We start from the raw sequence: 15,832 nt of genomic DNA on the forward strand, positions 1-15,832 counted from the left end.
CATGTCTGTCATCCGGCAGGGGTGAACCAAAATGGAAAAGACTGCATCCACTGGCTGTGAGCGGTGGCCGGCCCGGACCCCAACCGCTAGCACGGAGGACCATTCGGCATCTGCCTCCCCAATCTGATAAGCGAATGACAGGAAAGAGGAATTTCTAGCGAGTTTGCGACCCTACCTCAGCTGCACCGTTTGATTCGGCAAAAAAACGTGTGGATGGATTCAGCTGGACGGCAAGGGGGCCCCTCTGCGCCTCTCTTGGCGGTTAAAATTACCCACAAACTCCCAGTTCTGGGGGCCCAGGAGAAGGGCAAGGGAGTGGGCTGTTGCCTGCCGGGCTATTATTTTGTTCTCCCATACTACCCAACGGGCCAGCTGGAGAAATAAGGCTATACGAGCAGGCCTATCGTGAGCTCTCAAAAACCAAAAACCCTCCGTCGTTCATGTCTCCAGCTGCAACCCTTTGGAACGGCCCGGTATAGCCTGTATACGAGCGAAGGAATAAGAGTCGAGTATCGAGGGGGTTTCAGCCCTACGAAGATTAACAAAGACCAAGGAAGAAATAAGAAGAAAAAAAGTATGTGGTTGGGTGCAGTGTTGCTTTTGGCGCTCGGCGCCACGGCGGGTGCGCAGGACCGGTCCGGGGAGCACGTCGCGCTCTGCGACTGCAAGAACGACGCGGAACTGGTCTCCTCCCAGATGGCGTACTATCTGGGGGTGCCCGACTCCACGCCCGTGGACGTCGCAACTGTTCCCAACACACCCAACGGACAGGCGAGGGTGTGGCCCAGCGCGACGACGTCGGCCTTGTTCACGCTCACCAACGTCACCTTTACGGCGAAGCTGGGCCCGCAGGTCGAGGTCGGCGCTTTTGCCGGCACGGGGAGCAACGGATGGCCCTCGCCGTTCAACTGCTGGTTCACGCCGAGCCAGAAGTTGTATGTATACGACGGGTGGACGTGCGCCATGGTTTACGACTGCTCGCATGATGCTGGTGGGTGACTACTCTTTTTTTTTTTTTTTTCTTTTCTTCTGTGGCCTCTAATCGGACTTCTTTGAGCCCTTCGACCCTGTTCTGGATTGTGATTTCTAGACCGTCTGACTAACGGTGCCGAGTGACTTGTTGCAATCAGCAAATTCTACCACGCCATCCACGCCGTCTGGCGCACCAACAAGCAGGCCAACTCGCGCCCCAAACCAGCCGTCCGACTCCTCTGGCATCTCTACCCCGGCCCTGATAGGTGTCGCCGTGGGCTCGGGCGTGGTGGCGATAATAGTCATTGGTGCCATTGGCTTCGTGTGCGTGCAGCGTCGGCGGGCCCGCGACGCCACGAGGCAGATGGAAGAGCGGCGGTCGCAGTCGCCCCCAAAGTCACCATGCGGCGGCGTGTTCGATGCCGAGGGCAGATGGCACCAGACCATCAAGCCCGGCCCGCCGCAGGAGATGGACGGGCAGTACCGGGGTCTCGAGATCCACGCCGGCCCGACTGGTGGCTACAGGGAGATCGACTCGACGGCAGTCGCCGCCGAGGTTGCAGGGAATCGGACCCATGGCAGCTTTTATCGAGGCTGAAGAGGCGTCCAATGCATGCACGAGACAAAAGAACAAAAACCCGCGCGTGATCTCGGGGTGTCGCATGCACACATTCTGCGAGTACGCGTCGGCAACACGCATTCGATGTGCAAGCGAACGACGATGACGATCGCTCTGTCTTTTATGGTCATGTCTCTGATCGAATGGGAGACATCTGCCGTCAAGATAAATTAGATGTGTGCTACTTGCACTGGCGCCAAGCATCCCGATTGGTGGCAATGGCCAGCTTGTCGCATATATTAGGGCTCCGCAGTTTTTTCTCCAGTTACGGACGACAAATGAAAGCAGCAGGCCACAACCCCGGAACGAAACAGGCCGCCAAGACCAGCGGCACACTCCATATTGGGACCCAACGGCTTGGATTGGCCCGCGCTAGGATCTTCGGCCTCGCCAGCCGTCTGCTCCCCGGACTCGCTCGCTCCGACCACTGCCGCTTTCGGAAGTCGTTCATGACGCTTGGCCTCCCTTGTGACAAACCGAGAAGAATCCAGCTGCCCGAGCAAACCCCCACGCATTGGACTACTGACACCAATTCCCCAGCGCTGGTACCTGGGTGGGGACCGGCGCTTCATCTGTTTGCTGGTCTGGGCGACCGACTTGGCCATTTCGCATCTTAATTGGGATTATTATGGCGGCCGCGTCCCAAGAATCTTGGTCATATCTGACACTCTGTGGTTCCATACACACTTTGACGGCAAACAAGGCGGCCAAGGCCGGCAGGCCCATGCGAGATGGAGGGTTGACGGGTTTTCTGGATACTAACCCCCCTCAGAAGCGGACGATGTTGTCCCTTTTTGTGCGATATAAAAGTGATCTTCACATCCGCCATCCATCCTGCATGAAGAAGAAGAAACGCCAGCCTCGTCTCATCCTTTGCAACTTCCCCTGCCAACCCTGCTCTCACCGCGCTTCCACCACCACCTCAGCGAGCCCAACATGAAGACCACCATCCTCACCCTCTGCGCCGCCAGCGTGGCGTCCGCGCACACCATCTTCTCGTCGCTCGAGGTCGGCGGCGTCAACCAGGGCGTCGGCCAGGGCGTGCGCGTGCCGTCGTACAACGGGCCCATCACCGACGTCACCAGCATGTCGATGGCCTGCAACGGCGACCCGAACCCGACCCAGTCCACCTCCAAGGTCATCACGGTCCAGGCCGGCCAGGACGTCACCGCCGTCTGGCGCTACATGCTCTCGACCACCGGCACCTCGCCCAACGACATCATGGACAGCAGCCACAAGGGCCCCACCATGGCCTACCTCAAGAAGGTCAGCAACGCCGCCACCGACAGCGGGATCGGCGGCGGTTGGTTCAAGATCCAGGAGGACGGCCTGCCCGACGGTGGCCAGGGCCTCTGGGGTACCGAGAAGGTCATCCAGGGCCAGGGCAAGCACAAGATCAGGATCCCGCAGTGCATTGCGCCTGGGTAAGTTTTGCTAATCTTTTTGTTTTCCCCCCGATCCCGAGTGATGCTGACTCCATATTTTGCTTCATAGTCAATACCTTCTCCGTGCCGAGATGCTGGCCCTGCACGGCGCCGGCAGCCCCGGTGGCGCCCAGTTCTACATGGAGTGCGCGCAGATCAACGTCGTCGGAGGCACTGGAACCAAGACCCCGTCGTCGACCGTCAGCTTCCCCGGTGCTTACAAGGTTCGTACAACCCATCTTACTCCCTGTGAGGGATGCTTGCTTTTGCATATTACGTGGAGCAATTGAGCTAACAGTTGCTTCCTTCTTGTCGTTTAGTCAAGCGACCCCGGCGTCACCCTGAGCATCTACTGGCCCGTCGTCACCAAGTACCAGATCCCCGGCCCTCCTGTCTTCACCTGCTAAAGGACCATATACACCTGTGACGGGCTGGATTGCACAAGTTGTTGCGATTTTGGGAGCCTTGGTTAAGGCAAGATCTTTATTTCTTCTTCTCAATTTGTTGTACCTAGGGTTTGAGCATCTGCATGTATAAAGTTTTCTTTCGCTGCTCATCTTGAGCATCAAGATTTTGTTTGGGGCTGCTAGAGTCATTGAAGTCACCAATACCATACGTTTCTCGAAAATAACACGTCCCATTTGTATTGTGAAAAGTGATAAGCAGGAAGATTAACTTGAGATCCTGCCGTGGATGATCAATCTGTCTTGCCGTTACCTAGCGTCGTGCTTCTCAGAGACAAGTACAGGAAAGAAAGTTCCATGATTGCTGACCCTCAGGCTAGCAATGCTACAAGTCCGCAAAGAAAAAGCCGAGCGTACAAAGAGGTCGAACCGGAAACCCCAATGAAGAAAACTGCAGCAGCAAAAATAGCTGCCAAGACGAAAGGGGTCCGCCATGCAATAAAAAGTCCAAAGAGCCGACGCCAATGAACACCATGCAATGCCATGAATATGTTATGGATCCCCCATATGCTTCAAAAGTAAAATAGGAAAAAAAACAAAGAAAATTCCACCCCACAGACATGAAGAGTCAAGATTCTGTAGCTCTCTCCATTGGAGCCCATCATGTCTCAGTTCTCAATGGGCACAAGGCCGTTCTCGGTAGAGTGGCGGTGAGCCCAGGGGTGCTTCAGAGCAGAAGCAGCATCGAGGCGCTCCTCGGGCTCCCAGCGGAGTATCTTGTTCATAAAGTCCAAGAACAGGACGGCCTTCTCGCCCTGCAGGGGTCTGGGCAGCATGCTCTCCAGGGTGAACGTGGAGGGGAAGAGGTCGACGGGACCGACCCACTCGCAGTTGTCATCCCAGTAGAGGTGCGCCCTCTCGCTCTTTTGGTAGAAGCTCAAGGGAGGGGGGCCCATGAGCGCCTGCATGGCGGCGAGGTGCCGAGCCTCGTTGAGAGGGTCGTCCTCGGTGTAGAGGGGAAATATGGAGCGGTTTGTGAGCATGCGGAAGGTCTGGCGGGGGCAAAGTTAGAACTTAGATGTATTTTTCTTCTTTTAAAGTCTCAAGTGGCAAGAAAAGTAGAGGAAGGTCTTGGTAGACAAGAAGAAAACAAAAAGAGAAAGATCAAAGACTTACTGCAATAGCAAAGCACCACATGTCAATCTTGTAGCCGAATTCCATGCCGAGAATCACCTCGGGAGGTCGATACTGCTCAGGCATGGGCGGCAGGCCGGTCTGGGGCTGGTCGAGCCGGCAGATCCGGGCGCTGCTAAAGTCGCAAAGAATGGCAGTGGGCCGAGAGTTGTAGATCTGACGGCTCGTGTGGATGATACGACCATCGGGGCAAATCTTTCTTGGCGATGGGCTGTTGAACTCGACCTGCTCGTACAGCGAGACGGCAGAGTCGTCGCTGAACTTGAGCAGAATGTTGCCACCATGGACGTCTGTATCAGTTCAAAAAGAGGGAAATCAGCAAAGACATCAAGTGATATGAGATGTAGGTGCCATTTATCGGGTTGGAGATCCCAACTCACCGCAGTGAATGACCTTGGCATGAGTATGAAGGTAGTCGAGGGCGTGAAGAACCGACTGAGAGATCATCACGACAATCGCCTCGCGGAATAATCTGTCCTCCAGCTGAAGCTGCAGAGCTCTCACGCAGAGGCTCAAGGGTAGCAGGACAAAGACGTCGTGCGCGCCTTTTGGTCCAAACACCTGGAAGCGGCTTTCCGCGATCCGAATGGAGAGTCGGCCACGATGAGTACTCTCAGACACAAGGCCGCTGCTGGTCAGGTGATAGTAGCAGTTGAACTCGGAGCTCGACTCGCCATGGACATAGACCTTGAGCGTGACGTATCGATGCTCTCTAGAACGGGAGGTGGACCATTGATCAAATGGTCAGCGAATCCTTACGTACGTGATACTAACTTGGAGCAACTGAGACTTACTTGAGATCCTTTGCGAGCCATGTGGTAGACACGGAGCCGTAGCCAAGCTTTGTGATGACTTGGTATCGGTCGTTCAATACATCACCGATGTGGACGTGATAGAAGATACCCGAGTCATAATACGCAAAGCGCTCCTCTTCAATCTTGATGTTTGGGTCGAGAAGCTTGAATCCCGTCTTTGGGAACTCCTTGGGGCTCTCGGGCTCTGGGCTGACAGATTCTTCCTTGATGAATTCCTCGTCTGACAGAGAATCGTACTCGGACGAGGATTCCTCGCCGGAAGCATCACCCGTCGAGGACATGTCCGAGGTGAGGTGGCAAGTGATGAAGTATCAGTCGAGTAAAACAAACGTGGGCAATAGAAAAGGGGAGCAGTGTTGACGTGGAGTGGATTGTGGGTCGAGGTGAGGCAAACGAAAGGGCAGTGGTGATCGTCTGGGACCTGGAGTGTGAAGAAGACGAGAAGAGAGGTGCAGTAAAGCTGAAAGGTGAGATCAAGCTGAGAGGTAAACTCGCGTTGCTCCTCCAGTCCTACGCGTGGAAAAGTATCAACAGGCAAACAAACGACATGGGTGTCGGGCTGCCAGCAGTGAAGTGGATTTGCGGCTTGATCAAATTTGACAAATCTAACTGGTCCGCTGGTTGCTCCTGTTTTTGTGCCTACTCTTTTCTGCCATCTTTCAAACCCTTTTTCAGATACCTATAACGTGACGTCTAATTACACGACCAAGCAAACGCGCTGGCTTCATAACCCTGAGGTTTTGTATCTCACCTGGAACGATTGTGATTGAACTGATGATGGTACCTAGATTGATATGATTAAGTATCCGCGCTAGACGCGTCTTGTTGAGCCCTGGCTATGAGATCCGACCATCATCCTTGTCACGGCCAGGGTAAGCATAGCACGGAAGCTAGTCTATTGGCATCTATCGACGAAGATTCTACTCTGAGGAGAGGAAAGGAAACAAACAAAGTTCTGAGCTTGACGCGACGTCGATAAAGGTATCACCCTGGTGGGTCGTTGGTCAGGGGTCAGGGTTAGGGTCTGGTGATCTTATGGTCCAAATGTCACACTACCCCCTTCCAAACCTCGTATGTCGACGCAGGAGATCATGCGAGGCTCTTGTCAAGTTAACCATGTCGTCGCTTTTTCCTTTTACCGTTCAACTCTCCATGCTCCGCCACGTTATCCTCCTGATTCGGTTCGTCCAACTTATCCTCGGCAGCGGCTTTTATCCAGATTGCCAATCGCTTCGGCGGTCCTGCGGCATCTTTGTACTTCTTGTGGAAGTCGTCAAGGGCTGTCGCTGAATTCTTGAAGTTTTCAGCCGGGTACCACGTGTCGTCTGGATCACATCCTTGCCATGCGACCTGGTATTGCAATATCTTACTCCGGCCAAATAATCGGGACGCTAAAACTTTATCGACCACAAACTCTGGTTCTCCGTTGATCTCTTCTGGCGGAGGCGGCTCTCTTTTCTGTTGTGGTAATGGGTCCATTGCGGCTTTGCGGAGGCGGTCTGCGTGGAACAAGTTTTTTCCTTTAAACGATTCAGGTACGTCCAGAACATAGCTATATCCTCGTTCTTCTAGAATCTGCCATGGTCCGGTCCACTGTGAATCCAGTCTGGTCGTCGGTGCGGTCGTCGGAAACCCTTTTTTCTTGACGAAAACATAGTCGTTAACCCCAAAATCTACTGGTCGCCGCTTTTTGTTGGCTTGTTCTTCCTGCCTCGCCTGCGTTTTTAGCGCGTTTTGGCGAGCCAACTCTTGGACTTCTTTAGTCTGGCGGACGATCTGCAGCGCTTTTCGTTTCTGGTCTGAATCAACGGTCGTGGTTGGCAGGTCGGTGGACAGCGGGTTTCGGGGTTCGGTCCCGAGCACTACCTTTAACGGGCACATACCAAGGCTGGAATGCCACGCGGCGTTGTGGGCAAAATCCAAAGCAGGCAAATGTACGCTCCAACTGGTCTGGTATTTGTCGATATAAAACCGTAGCTTTTGGTCCAGTTCCTGGTTGGTTATCTCTACGGCACCTTGTGTTTGAGGGTGCAGGGCGCTGCCGTGTCGGTGTTTAGTACCCGTAAGTTCATTTATCGTCGCCATGAATTCGGAGATGAACGGCCCGGCGTTGTCGCTAATCCAAACGAAAGGTAGTCCTAGGAAACGGTATAGGTATCGGTAATATCGGGAGGCCAGGATTTCTGCTGTGTCGGTCTTCTGGCCCGGGATGGTGGCTATCAGGCGACTGAACTTGCAAACGAACACCCACACGTAGTCGTATCCGAACTTGTCTTTGGGCATGTCTTTTCCGTCAACTGCTACATGTTCCCAAACGTAATTCGGTATCGGTAGCGGATGCAATAGGCCCGGGGTCTTGTCGTGTCTACCTTTATTTCGCTCGCAGTCGTGACAGTTTTTGATATATTTCCGAATGGTTTGACTTATGCCCTCCCAAAAATACCGTTTTTTGATCATTTGTATCGTCTTGTTCTGTCCTGCGTGGGCGAATATTTTGGGCTCGTGAGCTTCACGGATCAGAGCGGTCCTCAAAAAGATCTGTCCGTCTAAAGCCGTTTCCGGGACGACTAGCTTTCCTTGGTGTTGGCCTAGCTTTTGCTTTTCGTTCTCTTGTCGTATTAGGTCTACCAAATCTGCGCCGCTCACCACGTGGGCGTTTGGGTCGGCAGTGCTGACGGCGGCCACCATAGGTTTGATCTTCTCAGGTGGGATTAAAGTTATTGTTCGTTCTTCTTTTTCCCGAGCTTTAACTGTTGGAAGGTCTGCCGTCTTGCGGGACAGGGCATCGGCGGCTATATTGTCTTTGCCGCGGCGGTACTGAAACGTAATGTTGAAGTTGGCCAGGAAATCTGCCCAACGCACTTGTCGAGTCGAAAGGAGTCGTTTTGTGGAATAGTAAACTAAAGCTTGGTGGTCTGTAACCACGAAAAAGCTTGTCCCCAATAATTCTGGTTCGTAATGTTCCAGCGTTTGAACCACTGCCAGCAGCTCTCGGTCTTGGATCGGGTATGCGCGTTCTGCTGGGGTCATCGTTTTTGAGAAATATCCCACAGGTTTCCATTCTCCACCCGGTTGCTGTTGCCAGATTGCTCCGCCGGTCGCGTTGCGTGAAGCGTCGGTTTCTACCTTGGTCGGTCGGCCTGGGGTGAAAAATGCCATAACCGGTGCATCGCAGGCTAAACGTTTCATTTCCTCAAATGCTCGCCTCTGTTCGGGGCCCATAGCGAATTTGGCGTCTTTTTTCAACAGTCGGTTCAACGGCTCAGCGACGCTGCTGGCATGGTGGCAAAACATTCGAATGTAATTGCACAATCCCAAAAAGGAACGCACGGCTGTTTTGGACGTGAGGTCTTCGAACTTCCAATCGCTAATTGCCTGCAGTTTGTCTGGATCGATACGGATGCCCAGGCCTGCGTCCATAACGATGCCAAGATAATCAACCGTGGTAACGTTGAATCGAGACTTTTTAATATCTCCCTGGAGGTCGACTCGGCTTAATCGGTAAATAACCTCTTCTACTTGGTCCCAATGTTCTTCCTCGTTTCCGTCGGAATAAACCAAAACATCGTCGGCGTATGCGCTGGCGAACAAGTCCAAAAGTTCATTTAGCTGAGCGTTGATAAAAGATTGCCACCAAGCTGGGCCGACCTTTAGCCCAAAGGGAAGCACCTTCCATTGAAAGGTGCCCTGTCGGGTGCGAAAAGCAGTGAGGTACTCTGAGCCAACCGCCATACGTAACCGGTTGAAAGCTCGAATAATGTCGATTTTTGTAAACCTCTTTGCGTTGCGACAATTAAAAATAGTTCCGTTAACATCTGGGGCTGGTACGAATCGATCTTTCAAAAACTGGTTGATCCATCGGTAGTCGGTGCAAAAACGGCGTTCGTTGGAGTGTGGTTTAGGTACGAACAGGACAGGCGCTGGGTCGGCCTGCATACAGGGTTCGATAAACCCAATGCGCAGCAGCTCGTCGACTGTTTCCTTTTCGAGCGGCAGGAATTCCACAGGTGTCCTGTACGTCGGAGGCGATCCTGTTTTCGGCTTGTCTAGCTCCAAAATTACATCGTGCCCTGGGCGATGTGGAGGCAGGTTAGTGGAAGCTGCTTTCGAAAAGAATCCCTCCAGGTGAGCGAGTCGGGATGGCAGTTTGCTTCGGACCAGTTCGACATGGTCGGGGTCTTCATCTTCCGGGAACGGGATTGGTTCTCCCTTGTTGGTTTTCCATTGGTACGAACGGCCGACGGCAAATAGGCTGATGGCGGGTTTTTCGGGTCCAATTTCTAACGTAATGGGCTGCGTGGGTATTGGGCACGATTTCCATCGCTTTTGTCGGGGGTCGGTGTCCAGCTTGTGCTGAAGGGCAGCTATGTTTACAACGTTTTGGTCCTCACCCAAAACGACCGGGGTCGTTGGTCTGGGTTCTAAAAAGGTTGTTTGGCGCCACGGTCGTCGAAGTATTTGCACCCTTTTGGTTTCCCGTTCGAATGCTCGGTCGCGCCGCTCTGCATCGGCTTGTGCAACCGGATCGGGCTTGTCCAACATGTTCGGAAGTCTAATGGCTGGCGAGAATTTTGCCAGCGACGGTGTCGTTTCAGGCCATGCGAACGTTTGCGTTTTCGGGTGGATCCAAACATCCTGTTCAACTAGCCAATCCTGCCCAATAAACATATCATGTCCACTTTCCGTCACGTAAAACATTTGGTTGCTGAACCGGCGTCCATCGATTTCCAAGGTCGCTTTTAGTTTGTGCGTAATGCGTCCTGCGTCCTGTTTGCGGTAATCCGACAAAAGTAGCGGGGTTTTTAACCTTTGAAGCCGGGCTCCTAGCCGTTCTGCGGCTTGTTTAGCGATTGCTGGGCTGATCAAAAGAGAAATGTCTGCTCCGGTGTCACAAAGAGCTTTAACTGATAGTGCTACGCCATTAACCTGTATCTGAGTTCGAATGATGAAAGATTTAGGTCGTGGGTTACTACCAATCTGAGCTATCGTAGACATCTGGACCACCGAGGAGGCTTGCGGCGGTCTCACTCTTTTCCCGATTCGTCTGTGGTTTCCGAATCTAAGGTACTCGTTTGTTGCTTCGGTTTCACTGCTTTGACATCCCTTATTCTCTCTTTTTCGGGACAATCTTTGGAATTATGGCCACCCCTTCCGCACATGAAACAGGTGTTGGCATCCCAATGCGCCTTTTTCTCCTCATAAGTCAGTGAGCGACCGGCCTTAGCCATCGTGATTGGTTCCGTTCTATCCCCTTGATAATCTTTGGGCTTGTAGCGCGAACGGACTTTCGTCGAAGCTGTTTTCTGCCTGCTCCGGGTCTCGTTCTTCGTGCTGGTCTTGTCGGTGCTCTCTCGGTCTTTGCGCCTTTCTTGTGCCAGTTGGTTGCTGTAGACGGCTTTGGTAACGTACTGGCAAAACGTCTCGTAGTCTATGTCGATGTTCTCACTATCGTGCAGCAGACGGTGATCGAGGTCGGCGGGTATACATCCCCACAAGGTTTGCTTCCAGTCTTCTTCCCGAACCTTTGCTTGCTGGGCTAGTGAATTAAACGTGGCAATAAACTCGTGGATATCTTGGCCCTTGCCTAGCTCAAACTCGTGTTTCTTAAGGGCTTCTCTGGCAGCTATGGACTGGTTGGGGTCGTGGTACATGGATTCTAGGATTTGGATCATTTCGGCTGCTGATGAAAAGGGGCGTGTAACTGAAACGTAACGAGTAATCATTGCTTTCTCGGCTTTGTCCTCGAGCAAATTCATCAGGTAACGTATCCGACTTTTCTCAGTCCTAAAAATGGCGACATCTTCTTCGAATTTGTCGGCCACCTTTATCAGCCAGCTATCAAATTGCGTCTTGTCTCCTGCGAACTTTGGGGGTGAATCGGCTCTGGCTTTTGCTTTGTCATTGTAAGCAGGGTTCATGCCGCCTGTTCCTTGGAACTCGGTAAAGGCTGGCCAAGCGGCCATCCCTTTTGCTTTGAAACTCGTTCCGCCGAATGCACTTTCCACTGATGGCTCTCGGTGCCTTAATTCTCGGTAGGGCCTGGGACTGGGTGTGTCGTTTCTCAACGCGTTTCTTAGCCTAAGTATTTCCGCTTCTAGCCTAGCGATCTCGCTGGCTGGGTCGTTTGCGTCGCCCATTATTCTGGGGTTGTTTTCTTGTGCGTTCACGTTGAGCTCCGGGGACCGCGAAGAAGATGCAACTTCGATTTCGTCCTCGACACTGGACTTGGTGCCTGGGCGAGAGTCTGTTTCGCTTTCTGATCGGGTCGGGTCGTCGATGGGGCGGTCTGTTTGCTCCGTCTGGTTCGTAATCAATCTTTGTGATTTCCTGCTCGCAGGTGGATGGTCCTTCAGCCTGGGCATAGGTCGGATCGGTCGTGGTCGGGGACTGGAATTGAAGTTCCTGTCGAACTCCGGTCGGGTCGGGTCTGTCGGGTGCGGATTTATTTTCGTCGCTCGCCAGCGGCGTAAAGATAGGTTGTTGCGCCTTATTTGTTAATCGCTAGGCCAGCGATTCTTTAGAGAGTAGAATTGTGTCACGGCCAGGGTAAGCATAGCACGGAAGCTAGTCTATTGGCATCTATCGACGAAGATTCTACTCTGAGGAGAGGAAAGGAAACAAACAAAGTTCTGAGCTTGACGCGACGTCGATAAAGGTATCACCCTGGTGGGTCGTTGGTCAGGGGTCAGGGTTAGGGTCTGGTGATCTTATGGTCCAAATGTCACAATCCTCACCTGGGACCAAGAACTGGTATCTCTTATCCTTTCATCCCGTACAGTCGGACGGCTTGTCAATTTTGGGATGCGTCTTGTTGACTTGATCCACCCTCACGAACGACTCAATTGAGACGCCAGTACTTTTGAATATGCCTGAGGCAGCCTCGGCGCTTTGATGCCTACAGTGTGGGAAGCTATCAGCCTGCCGTTATCGGAGATCTAATTCCAGAATGGTCAATACCAATCTATAAAAAAGCTTGAGCTTTATGGCTACCGTACAGTCTGAATCCTGATAACCGTTGGCCCGAGATCACTAGCTAGTGTATCCTTCTTTCGATTCTTTTCGAGTGAAAACGTTTTCAAAGTGGCTAGATTGAGATACCAACACTCTCCGAGGCCACGCTCGTCATATACAAAACATCTATCTTTTACTTGTCTGTTGTATTACTTATCTTTCTGACTTCTTACTGGGCATAACGTCCGCCTCGCACTGTAGCCGGCGGGCAGTAGCATATCCGGGTCAAGATCAAGATAGCAGTCCATGAACGTGATGTTTGCACTAGAGACTGTGAGGTTGATAGCATCACAGTTTATTATGGCCCATGAACCTCTCATATCTGTACTCGAGAAATTTGCAAATGGATGTATGCGCATACGCCAACAGTTTTCTTGAGAATGGCAATGTAAGCCCTGACACACGTTAAACATATCTACCCTCGACCGGCTCCTTTCTTGATAGCACCCACCTCGATAAGCTCAGATCTAGCAGGCTGTACGCTCATTTATGCTGAAAACAAGGACATGTCATAATATCCGATGTGGTGAGTTAAAGCTCCATCCGCCGACTTGAGCAGACCGTTACTTGCGGCTAGATAAGGCAGGTGCTGATAATCTTGCTGACGCGGAGATGGAAATATCGGACCACAAAAACTTGTTTGCCGTAACCAAGGCGCTCTCCTCGAAAGTCAACATACCATCTCTTCGCCTTCCCCATGCAGACAATTTATCGAACCTGTACCCCTTGTCGCGACATCTGAGGATTTGTCGTCGGCCAGGAGCCTGTTCCACATCTGCGGCAAGCGACACTTGTGTTTTGAAATTTGCAGAGACGAGAGCCCTCGATACCTCTGCGTAGTATGTCGAGAGTGATGAAACGAGGGGTTCGGAGCCGCCCCTGAATCATATGAAGTCGTCGCAGCCGGCTCGAAAGCCGAGGGTGGAGTAGCTGACACCGTTGAGAACCTCGGCATACATGACCCAGTGGATGATGCTGGCTTGCGAACGACAGACAGCAAGTCAGGGGTTTTAAAAGGGCCGAGAAGATGATAGCTGGTGTTTGCCCAGACTCATGAGTCTCGCTAGGCAAATTTTGACATTGTGTCAATCAATGGACAGATCCAGGTATTTGTAGGGCAACGTAATGGTGGGAGGCTAAAGAATTTACCGTGTGTGTTGCCTTCCTGCTAAACTATGGACGTGAGCTGATCGTCACGTCGAGTAATTACAAGAAACTCTCCTTTAGTCAGCCTGGGGACCCTTTTTCATCTCTAATTATAGCTCGCCTTTGGGTGTTCTAAGCAGGCTAATCAACTAGATACGATGTATAAACTCCAGGGAGGAGCAATTATCAAAAATCTAGACCAACTCCTAACGCCAGGGCCATGACGTGATTTTTCTTGTCTTCCTCCCCTACTAACATTATCCAACCTTTCCAGTTGGTTGACGTTGGAATTCCTTATGAGTAGCCACCTTAGGACGAAACAACCAGCTTGCTGACTACTTGACACATACGAAACCGATGAACGCACACCTACAACTTTGTTTCCCAGTACCAAAGTGACGGGTACCTCCTCGCAGCTGGGAGGGGGGAACGGGGTCCTGCCCCTTTAACCCTTTCCCCCCTTACGTGGTAGACGTGGTGAGTGACTGAAGTTTGACTGACTCTACGGAACCCCGAGCCACGGAGATGGGAACGAGCACTGCCATTGGGACCGAGAGTCCCATCCTCTCGACTCGTCTGCAATAATTCCCACGTTCATGTGGAAGCTAGTACGTAGCAAGGATTCTTCTATTTTCGTATAGACAGGACAAAAATAGTGGGGAAACGTGACGGGAGGGGGTAGCTTGTGAGCTGCAATAAATATGCGACTGTTTTTTTTTTTTTTTTTTTTTTTTTTGTGTGTGTATTTCTCGTCAAGCTGAAATTCCAGGCACAGGGAGTCAATTGGGTCGAAATATGGTTACACATCCGACGTAGGGAAAATACTTCCCGGTACAGGAAACCAGGCCAAACCATGAGCACGCGACAAAAGCTATGTGGTAATAACTATGTCAGCAGGATATACCCCACTGATGATCTGAACAACGGCAGTTGATGTTGCGTAGGTGCTCCGTAAACATGTTTTCCGCTTCCCGGCGCGGTCATGGGAATTAGACCAGCAAAAAAAGGGGTGAGTTTGTTCGTATATTGCGTCAAACCGACAGCCATGCTTGGGGGGAAAATGGGTTCGGCTCGGCCAAAAAAGAACAAAAAAGATAAGGTGCACTGGGATGAAAAGTCCAGACTTTGTTACAGGGGAACTTTTTTGTTCTTTCTCACCGGACGATCTCATACCGGGAAACTCTTATCCGCATGTTATTTCCTCAGATTTCTTTCTCGTTGTGACCAGAATGAGCTACACCAAAGCATGGGTGGGCAAGCGGCAAGCAAACTAGCATCTCGATGTTTTCTTTTTGGTTGTCTTTTGCTCTCTCTCTCTTTCAAATCTTTCCTCGCAACAAGCTACCATTAGTATATTTTAATTGCGACTCGAGAAACAAGATAACTGGAGAACTGTCGTGCGTCTAATGAACTTCCAGTCTAGGAAAGTTTTTTGTACATTTCGACCCTGATTTGCACAAGCGGGCCTTGCCCACATGACTAAAGGGTGCAAAAAGGTGAGTACGATTAGAGGCAACGCTGGCCACCCTCTCTGGGAGGTTCTACGAGTACAGTTGGAATTGATACACTGGCCTTGCAGTGCCCCGTGGGTCGGAGGGCCAGCCAAACAATGTTTGCTACGGCCGAAATAGACTCGAGGCTGAGCAAATCGTTTGTCCACGTTTCGCCCGAGTACGAGATTATACTCACCCAACCAGAAACCATAATGGGGCCCGATGACCGTATAAATAAGCCAGACGACATCAATCAAGACGATTTCCCGGACCAGGGTTTGGTTACCGACCTGCCCCAGGACCACCCCAGCTTGGGCCGAGCTCTCGACGGGCTGGTACAGTAGCAAACCACCAAAGCCCTACGCAAAGTCTCGTGTTTCGACGAGAGGCATCAGGAGGGTTCCATTGACAAATGTTGTAGGGGAGAGATATTATGTCATCTTTCTGACCCACGGTCTTTTCTCCACAAATTGTCATGGCGGTTCTTTTTTCTCTCTTCTTTTTTTCTTGATTGTCTACCTGCTGCCTTGCATAACCAGCAAAACAACGGCGCAAAGGATCCGTAAAGGTTGCAGGGTGTCCGAATCGGACGGCAAAAGCTAATTCGATAACTGACTGATGTTTCTGGTCGCTGAAGCTTGACTAGGTATCTCGCCTAGCCCCCCCAGACCGAAACAACTGGCGGCGGCGGAATCATCCGTTCGATGATCTTGTTTGTGGCGGATCGTTCGTGCCCCGCAGCAACTCAATCGAG

The 15,832-nt window shown here is 51.8% G+C and overlaps 5 protein-coding genes across 5 annotated transcripts; 3 read left to right on the forward strand and 2 right to left on the reverse strand.

Moving 5' to 3' along the window:
- Positions 1–576: 576 nt before the first annotated feature.
- Positions 577–1,570, forward strand: MGG_07684 (uncharacterized protein; the record flags this gene model as incomplete). Its single annotated transcript, XM_003711580.1, has 2 exons — positions 577–991; positions 1,131–1,570. The coding sequence occupies 2 exons, from the start codon at positions 577–579 to the stop codon at positions 1,568–1,570; spliced, it is 855 nt and encodes a 284-aa protein (XP_003711628.1).
- A 260-nt stretch (positions 1,571–1,830) lies between these two features.
- MGG_07685 (uncharacterized protein) lies at positions 1,831–2,196 on the reverse strand (the record flags this gene model as incomplete). Its single annotated transcript, XM_003711581.1, has 1 exon — positions 1,831–2,196. One exon carries the CDS (start codon positions 2,194–2,196, stop codon positions 1,831–1,833), a length of 366 nt encoding a protein of 121 aa, XP_003711629.1.
- A 331-nt stretch (positions 2,197–2,527) lies between these two features.
- On the forward strand, positions 2,528–3,422 carry MGG_07686 (endoglucanase II; the record flags this gene model as incomplete). The annotated part of the gene is made up of 3 exons (XM_003711582.1): positions 2,528–3,015; positions 3,086–3,239; positions 3,336–3,422. The coding sequence occupies 3 exons, from the start codon at positions 2,528–2,530 to the stop codon at positions 3,420–3,422; spliced, it is 729 nt and encodes a 242-aa protein (XP_003711630.1).
- Positions 3,423–4,087: 665 nt separating this feature from the next.
- Positions 4,088–5,709, reverse strand: MGG_07687 (CMGC protein kinase; the record flags this gene model as incomplete). Its single annotated transcript, XM_003711583.1, has 4 exons — positions 4,088–4,471; positions 4,596–4,903; positions 4,994–5,325; positions 5,408–5,709. 4 exons carry the CDS (start codon positions 5,707–5,709, stop codon positions 4,088–4,090), a joined length of 1,326 nt encoding a protein of 441 aa, XP_003711631.1.
- Positions 5,710–15,060: 9,351 nt separating this feature from the next.
- MGG_15220 (uncharacterized protein) lies at positions 15,061–15,422 on the forward strand (the record flags this gene model as incomplete). Its single annotated transcript, XM_003711584.1, has 2 exons — positions 15,061–15,081; positions 15,165–15,422. 2 exons carry the CDS (start codon positions 15,061–15,063, stop codon positions 15,420–15,422), a joined length of 279 nt encoding a protein of 92 aa, XP_003711632.1.
- Positions 15,423–15,832: the final 410 nt, after the last annotated feature.

The sequence above is a fragment of the Pyricularia oryzae genome, chromosome 3, assembly GCF_000002495.2.
Source record: "Pyricularia oryzae 70-15 chromosome 3, whole genome shotgun sequence".
In the NCBI taxonomy this organism is placed as follows: domain Eukaryota; kingdom Fungi; phylum Ascomycota; class Sordariomycetes; order Magnaporthales; family Pyriculariaceae; genus Pyricularia; species Pyricularia oryzae.